The 8,944-nt window shown below is 43.4% G+C and overlaps 1 protein-coding gene across 1 annotated transcript in view; it reads right to left on the bottom strand.

Moving 5' to 3' along the window:
- Nucleotides 1–571: 571 nt before the first annotated feature.
- The window catches only part of SPAG17 (sperm associated antigen 17), a 90,039-nt gene continuing 81,666 nt past the window's right edge, over nt 572–8,944 (bottom strand). Inside the window, exons 44-48 of the mRNA XM_054269887.1 lie at nt 8,751–8,917; nt 7,828–7,888; nt 6,534–6,687; nt 5,270–5,398; nt 572–2,613 (exon numbers count right to left, since the gene is read on the bottom strand). Of these exons, the coding sequence (XP_054125862.1) occupies nt 5,271–5,398; nt 6,534–6,687; nt 7,828–7,888; nt 8,751–8,917 (510 nt within the window). The 3' untranslated portion in view covers nt 572–2,613; nt 5,270. The remainder of the gene's footprint in view (nt 2,614–5,269; nt 5,399–6,533; nt 6,688–7,827; nt 7,889–8,750; nt 8,918–8,944) is intronic.

The following is an 8,944-nucleotide window of genomic DNA, read 5'->3' as shown; positions in this document are numbered from 1 at the left end:
AATGAAAGGCCTGCCATCCCAGATTGTGTTTTTCTCGAGAGCTGGCAGACCAAGTGTGAGAAGCCTGCATTGTTTGCCTTTTACTTGCTCCAGGCTTTAGAAATTGCACTGATTGGTTGCAATGTTGTACTTGTCCTGTGTCAGATAAAATGATTTATTTTCACAGTGGGGGTAGTGGGGCAGAATGGAGTGAACAAGTCTCTGCTGCTGTTGTTATTAATTTATAGCACATGCTGTGTTTTTTTTACCAATGGTCAAGTCTCACTGGTTTAGGGGATGTGGTGGGGGCTGCTTCCAGATACTTTGCTGAGTGTTGGGCTCACATGTCTGGCTTAGGTACTCAAAGCTGAACTTCTGACTTGAGTTTCATGTGGATTTTTAGTTGCATCCCAGTTGTGGCTGACTGCTGTCTTTGTCTCAGGTTGTCTATTACTAGCAATTATGCAAAAGGCCAGCAGTTCAGCTGGTCATTCTCCAGGCAGCACCTCAGGTGTAACAACCGTACCTTGGCTGTTCATAAGTGACTTTGTCAGGGGATGGTTGTTCACTTGCCTCTTCAGAGTCTGGGTGATTCACAGGAGCACGTGCTCCATTTCCAGGTGGCTTTCAGACTGTATAAAAATGGCAGTCTTCATACAGCTCTGCCAGTTGTTTCACTTGAATCACAAGTTTCATCCATATCTGGACAAATATGAAATTATAATTATAGAGGCATCTGGAAACAGCTGCATTCAGACGTCTCTCTATCCTGACTTAGGCTGTTCTATTTCATTTTATTCTGTTCTTTTCCTTTGCTACTCCCAAAATAGACCCTCCTAGGAGGGATTACTAGGAGGAAGAGGATGCACTGTAGGATGATACATTTTGTTGGTAAAGTCAGTTGACATCTGTTATCCACATTATCTGCTGCTGAAATGGCCAGCCTGCTGGAAATACAAGTGTTACAGATGGAGAGCTGGCTTGTGACACCACAGTGCGCCCTCAGCTGAGGTGACTGAGGACAGAGAGGCCAAAACTGGATACCAAAAGGGGAAGGCTGGCTGTGCCTCTGTTTACCTTAATGTCAGGGAAACAGATGTTATGGATGCTGTATAATGAACTGCTATTTGATGATCCCCTGGGAGGCCTGGAAGAAAAAATCATGGCCATGGGCACATGAACTCAGGGACTGATGGGAAGTATGTAAATGGTGATACAGAAGAATAGCTTGGGATGCAGAGTCATCTTATAATGACTCAGATATCCTCTGATCTGGGTTGGAAGAGGTGGAATTCCTACACTTTTGTCTCTGTTTGCTGTCACTGGTGTGAGGGAAGAATCCTTGGAGAAAACGTCTTTTAGGTATTGAAAAGTTGTTGTCTCTCCCTAGCTGCTGATACAGGCTGCCTTCTTGAAGTTTCCCTCTGGTTCTCTGATTTTCATCACTTGTGGTGGGTCTGTACTAATGCAGTACTTGGGTGGCTACTGACAGAGGCCAGCATGTGCTTTAAATGGAAGAGGTCTGTCCTGTGCCAACAGTCCTCTGATAGGAATTCTAATATCCTTAGGACATCACTTTGCCCTTTCTTGGGTGAAATTCCCTAGATTTACAAACCTGAGCAGGAAAGCACTTTCAAGTACAGGGCAAGCTTAAATCTGTATTATTAGAATATGTATCTCACCTAACAGTGTGGATGTGATGGTTCAGAACTGGCATTCATGTTTCACACTGGTGAAAGCTGCTGTTAATGGCCAATCATGGGATTCTCAGTCACTGTGAAGTGTTGTGACAACAAATCATCTGCATGTATCAAGGAAAATTCCCCATCTCTCTCAGCATGTCACATGTTGGAAAAAGGATGAAGCACAGGAAAGGACCTTGTGAGAAATGAATTCATAAACCAGAAGCAGAGCTGCACTTGGGCACACAAATATGGTGGCTCAGAAATAGCCTGTGACCTTTCTTTTAGTCATTGCTATGTAGGTGGGATCAAGGAGGGGCAAAAAACCATCTCTAAGTGGCTCAGTGTCTCACTATGAAGAGAGATGAGCAGGTGAACATTTGAAGGTGCTCATGTTTGACTGTGAACAAGAGGGTGTAAGGGTCCCTCTCTTGTCAAGTGCAACTTCGTGTACTCACACCACCCATCTGGTATGTGCAGCTTATTAAAGGTAGGTGAGCACACAGAAAGGCAAGCCTATGATTGTGAAAGCAAACAGAAACTTAGGAATTAGAAGATCAGAGCAGGTCAGCAGCTCCTGAAGAATCACAGTTGACTGTGTTGAAACTTGGTGCATTTCCAGTACTTGAAAAAGATTTCAGGTGCCTCAGCACAGGTTATTAGAAACCTAATCCCTTTTAAAAACAAACTTTGTGGGAACCATGAAGCACTGCTCTGTAGTAGGGTTGAAATACAGCAATCTTTTCACTGTTTACATTTCAGACAGCCACATCAGGAGATTGTGCAACTTTTGGACCACCTTTCTCATTAACAAGGAAAAGGCAAAATATTTATTTTCATTTAATCTGATTAAATGAATGGGAAAATTACACTGCATGTTTCCGTAAGTTTGAACTAAAATCTAGGCATTTCAGTGTTGCTTATCCTCATGTTGATCTTCTCGGGCTCTAACCTGTAGTGGAAGAAGACAGAAAATTAACATGAATGGAAGGAAGAAAAGAAGAAATCCCAGCTCCACCTCTGTACAGTTGTTGAACCAAACCTATTAATTATGTCCAGATTCTCTGCAAGTGTTGTGTGAGCACTGTGATTGCTACAGACTGGCTTCAGATTTGGCCTTTTGCCGTTGGAAGGGAACAACAATATGAGATGGAGCTCTTACCTGGGTTTCAAGTAGATTAGGGGCTTGCTTTTATTGCACAAATTGAATGGTGCAAAAATCACAACCACACATTCAGGATGGACACTCTGCTTAGGAATACTGAAGCCTTTCATGGGCAGCTTCCTGCGTGATATTTAATTCTGAGCATGTTAAGAGAATATTTTTGAAGTGTTTCAAATATTGATGTGAAATAACTAAGGAAATTAATGAGATAGGACTAAGTTTGGGCAGGTGATGCTTGATCAGTGATTTTTGCTTTTTGGTCTCTGCTAGGTGTGGCAAATTTGTGATCAAGTTTAATATTGCGGGGAGGTTTCTCGGTCTCAGTAGAAAGAATCACTGGCTCTGGTGATAACCACCTGGGAAAGGTGATAGAAACTCAGAAAATTCTCAGAGTGCCTCTGCAGTGACTCAACTGTTTCTGTTCTGGATGGCTGAACAAGACTATTTAATCAATAACAGGATTTAACCCAGGAGTGTTGGTGTTCCATGTTTTGTGAGACTAAACCAATCCAGAGCTCCTTGGTATGTCTGAGGTGGACATGGTTTTGGATATGGTTTTGAGTCCAGGAGACTTTGAGGGGAGGAATGTTCAAAGAGGCATTGGGCACAGTTGTTTGGGTAGCATGGGATGGCTGCAGCCAGCTTCAGCAGGAATTGTCAATCAGTTCACAAAAGGACACTGTCAGAAGAGAAGGGAGGTTTGGCTGTGGTGGCAGCAGCTTTGATTAGCTGGATTAGACATGTGAGAGGAGGATACTGTGTAATTAATTTCTCTCCCTCTGTGCTTTGTCATGGAAGATGGCCCTGATAAGAACTTCTCTTGGGACTGGGGGTGTCTCACTAAAATGTGAACTGACTGGGTGAGTATTTCTTTTAGGTTTCAACATGGAGTGAGAGAAGTTTGTCTAAACTTCCTTCACGATGAGCTGCAGGTGGTAAATCCCTAAGGTGGAAGGCATTAAACCAGCTGTTTTTCTAGACTATAATTGTGTGTTACTTTGGGGATAGAATTCCACACTGGAAAAGGTAAGAAGATATTTAAACAGAAAATAAAGCTATACTTGATGTATAGTGGGCAGTCCTAGAGCAGCAGTCAGAGGTACACGTCTGTGAAGTTTTTGAGAACTGACTGATGTGGTCACTTTTCTTTTTCTCCAGAGGAGAGAGGAATGAGATACAGCTGGAATTTCTTTGCTGATTGGTTGGATAACAAGGCAGGCTTACAGATGTTTATGTTGAAAGAAAAAGATTATGTCAGTGTTACACATATGAAGCAAACAGGGACTGTTCAGCTGAGGAGAGGCATCCACAGGGTTCCCTGTTTATCAGCTGTCACCATCAATCGTGTTGTAGAGTGCCTGAGCTCCTGGGGGTGAGGTGAACACCAGTCTAATGTTAAACATGTTGACTGCTGCTTTGTGAGAAGTTCCAAGTAAGGCTTTCTTGTTGTCTGGGAAGACTTAACCCTTCTAAGACACTCTTATAAAGCATCCAAAGGAGAGCTACAAAGATGGTGAAGGGCCTTGAGGGGAAGTGTGAGAAGTGGCTGAGGTCACTTGGTCTGTTCAGCCTGCAGGAGACAGAGGGGAGAACTCACTGCAGTCGGCAGGACACTCATGAGAGGAAGAGGAGGGGCAGGCACTGATCTCTCGGTGACCAGTGACAGGACCCAAGGCAATGGCCTGAAGTTGTGTCAGGGAAGAGTGAGTTAGGGTATCAGGAGAAGGTTCTTCACCCAGAGGGTGTCTGGGCACTGAACAGGCTCCCCAGGGAAGTGATCATAGCACCCAGCCTGACAGGGTTCAAGAAATGTTTGGACAATGCTCTTAGACACATGATGTGGCTCTCAGGATGTCCTGTGCAGAGCTGGACCTGATCTTTGTGAGTCCCTTCCAACTCAGGATGTTCTGTGATTCTTCTTGTAGACTGGATCTGTAAGGCTACAGAAATGTGCTGTATAAAACTGTGTGTGCAGAGTTGTGTGTATTTGCACTTGTCACATTGAGGCTGCCCTATCTGTAAGACTCCTGTCCCTTATTAGACTTGCTGTCAGTGTCAATGGGTCACCAGTAAGACTTGGTTACAGATAGTGAAATATGTTAAAGAGAGGCTGATTTATTAGGGTTTAACTGTAATAAATCCAGCTGCCAGGAAGTTCAAGGATTTATTTAATGTGGAGACAGCAAATGAAGGATTTGGGACAGGACTGAGGAGGCTTTGCTGTGAGTGCTTCTGCTGAGCTGAGCAGGTGTAACAACCTGCAGTCCCGTTGTAGTGAGTGCTTTGGTTAATGTCATCCAGTGTTTCCCTTCTCTTGTCACAGTAACCAAGTCAGTGTGCATCATTTGCATGAGCTTTGTCCAGGATGCTGCTGCTGAAGTGCAAACTAGGTGAAACAAGTGTACTTTAATTTACAGCTGGTGTCACTGCATCCAGTGCTTACACTAACTATAAAGCTTTCGTGGGAGTGTAATCCGAAACCGTGGCCTGGGGCTTGGAGGAACTTCCTGGACTCCTGCTGCCATCCCTCCCTGGGGGAATCCTTCGGGGCGTCGCTGATAAATGTCACTGGCTAGCACAGGTGGAATACCACGCTAAGGATCTAACCATTTTGGTATGTTTATTTAAGTAAAATAACCTGTGGAGGTAGGAATGAATTCTGGAACTAAGGTTGTGAAACATCTTGAATCTGGACTAGTGTCCTCAGCTCAAAGGTTAAAGGAACAGCTAAAATATGGGGGAAGGGCACATGTTTGGAGGCTGGTCTGCAACTGTGTCTGAGGACTGGGTGAATGGGAACAGAACAGCAGCTGCTTTTGCTGCTATGCCACTGGTGCTGTCTAGATCAGCTCTGCAATTATAGGTATGAAAGGTTTCTTTGGGTCAATGCAAGTAAATTTGGGGAGTTTCAATGTCACATCTAGAGCATATAAAGCTTCAGAGGAGTTGCTGTTACTCTGGTCAGGTTTAGAGTATCCTGAAGTTCTCCTTTTTTTGGTAAGGGTTGTCCTTACTCTGAATGACATTTCTGCCATGCTTGGATGTAGCTTGCCTTGCTATTTCTTTTATAGGTTTCCAGAGGATCCCTTCTCCCAGACTTCTAAGTGTAAATTTGATTAAATGTCAAACAGAACTTCACCGGAAGCACAAGGGAAACAGAAATAATAGCTACTGACTTGGCTCTTTTACTGTACTGCTGTCATGAGTTAAACAATTGAAAAGCCCACTGAACCCACACAGGCTCATTTCTGGCAGCATTCATGCAATTCTGTGCTTGCATCTTTGCTGCTGCAGGGATTGTCCCATTTGCCTGTTCAGTATCTGGATGATACATCATTTTGTTGCTCATGAGGTTTACCACCAGATGCTACCATAGATTCAAAAAGCATAATAAAGTATTTTCATGAGGGGTGGTGGGAAAGAGTTCCTATAATTTTCATTTGGTTTTTAAAAGCAACATTTTTCTGAGTTGCTCTTCTTCCTTTCCCCACTTTTCAAACCACGTTATTCTGATGTAAAATGTGTTTGGCATCAGAATCTTAAATTATTCATTTGTTGTGCTTTTGAAAACACCCATCTGTGTATTTCTGAAAAGGACAGTAAAGCTTGCTACTGCAACAGCTACACTGGAAACACTGCTTGAGGCTCCCAACGGGAAGAGATCCCCAGGGTCGATGCTATGAGGTGTGTGTGAGAAATAAAACAACAAAGGATATTTGCTTTCACAGGCAGGAGAAGAGTTTCAGTTTCTGTTACTATTTCAATATTATGGGAAACTTCTTCAAGGCCACCAGTGTCTTTCCCTCCAATCAGCATGGCAAAAATCTCTATCTCCAGTTCAGCCTGCAAGCCTGCTGCCACCTGGGAGAGACAGAGAATGACTCACAGGTAAGGTGCAAGTTTCATACATGGTCCCCTCCAGCTGTCCTTGGAGCTGGAGGTTGATGCCCCAAGCCTGTCAGTGTTAGAGGCATTAGGACAGTGTCTTTAATGCTATGCTTTAATTTTTGGCTAGCCCTGAAGTGGTCAGGCAGTTGGACCAGAGGGCCATTGTAGATCCCTTCCAAATGAAATAAAATAAAATATTCTATTCTATTCTGAAAAGAACATAAAGGTAGGGAGCTACAAAAGGGGCAGATGTGAGGAGAAAAGAATGGAAAGTATTCCAGCTATCTAGATGGATTTCTGTAGGGCCTTTGACACAGTCCTCTACACCATCCTTCTTTCTCAATTGGGGCCTTTAAAGATCCCTTCCAACCCATACCATCCTATGATTTCAAGTACTGCGTTGTGGCTAAGGCTCTGGACTAGGAGGTTTGATTTGCATTCTGGCACTGCCTCTGCATAAGTCATTGCTTCTTGATTCCATACATTGGCAAGATATTGCCTGGTATTACATGGATGCCATGGCCAGCACTATTTATTCAGAGATAGCGTGCAGGTAAAAAAAGAGACTGAACAAAAGCAGAAAGAATGAAAGCTTCCTACTTAGTGAGATAATGTGCTATGGTGCTTTGCTAGATAAAAAACTTCAGGTGGAGAACAGTTGGAAGCAGGACAAGAAAGGATTGGGGCAATAGTTTACTAGGGTCAAATCCTGAGGGTAGGAAGTTAAGGACAGGAAGTTAAGTCTAGGCATAAGACAGAGCAGATATAACAAACACCCTAAGCAGAAGGCAAAACTCAGAGGCAGTGGTAGAGTAGTCCTGTTTGCTTTGAAAAAGCTCTCTATAACTTCACTGCTTGACCTGCTGCTTTTCACTGAACTTAACATTTTTATCCCTCTGCATTCTGGCACAGGCCGAGACTCGAGTGCATGGAGCACTTAGCTGAAGGTGGCAGAAGGACGGTGGAAGACAGCATCCCTTTGAGTAACCTTAAACAAAACTGTACCCTGGCAGCTCTATTCCCAGACATCTGCTGTCCCAGAAAGGTGCCCTAGCTAGCCTGAGGGCCAGCTGTGTCTAGAAAAAAACCCAGAAGCTCTCCTGTGCAACCTACAGGTCCTGGTGTGTACATCACTCTCAGTCCTGTGTATGGAGGCGGCTGCTTCACCCGAAACCTGTCAGAAAGAGAAGAGAATCAGTTTGCCAGAAACTGTTTCAGGCAGGAGAAATCTCATCAAGGCTGCCTGCTCTTCCTCTGCTTTTTTAAATGACAGCAGAATTTCTTAGTTCATCCTTTCCATCATAATGTACAAGTTGGACTACAGCAATTCCTGGGCTTCTTGCCAAGGCTCCGGTTTCTAACAAAAAAACCCAAAGGAGCAGATGAATGGGCCAAAGTAAGCCTCCAAAGAGCTTGTTAACACTGCCCGGTCCTTATAAGAGAATGTGAAACAGCACCATTTTAAATCTGCACATTCAAAGGTAGCTGAAGTACAAACAGCTTCTTGGCAAACACCTGTGTGTTGCAGACCCAAAAGTTCATAACAATCTTTATTTAATGTCCTTTGATGTAATTCTATTGCAGGAAGCATGATACTGCTATGAATTTTGTGCAAATAATCTTTAATTAAATGGTACCAACTAAAGCAGAAGTTTTGCTTCCTCATTTCTTACTGATTGTTTCACATCTGAGATTCAGTCTTTTTGTGAATGCAACTTCCTACTGCTCAGATTTTTTTTTTAAAGATCATTAGATCAGGTATGACCTTTACTTTTGCATTGCTCTGGAACTGATCCTGCTGATTTCATTCCCCCCTTACCAGCATGCCCTTGCACCAGAAGCTGTTAAAGCAAAGGCAGTAGAAGAGGCATTCCTAGGATATGGCTCCATCTTATGGAAAGCTCTGGCAGACCTATGAAGTGGCTGTGAGAATTCCTGTGCTTTCTCTGAGTGGTGGCTCCAGAGAAACTGTACTTAATTTTTGTCAGGATCTATTTGGAGACATAAAAACCAGGGTACTAAGAATTCAAACTAACCTTGAGAAGTTCACACCAACATTCTTCATGATTACAATGGTTGCATAGATGCAGCCTTCCTTTAGCACTCCAAATACCACCCTGGGTGGGATGAGATGGAATTTGGTAAGATCCTGTCTTGTTGCAAGAGAAGATGTGCTGACCTTTCCTGAAGCAGGATCTTCTATCTTTGCAAACAAAATATGAGACAAAGA

This window comes from Melozone crissalis, unplaced genomic scaffold (assembly GCF_028551555.1).
Source record: "Melozone crissalis strain CALT ecotype California unplaced genomic scaffold, PUWL_Pcris_2 ptg000008l_1, whole genome shotgun sequence".
Classification (NCBI taxonomy): domain Eukaryota; kingdom Metazoa; phylum Chordata; class Aves; order Passeriformes; family Passerellidae; genus Melozone; species Melozone crissalis.
This window is presented reverse-complemented; position numbering and strand designations above follow the sequence as displayed.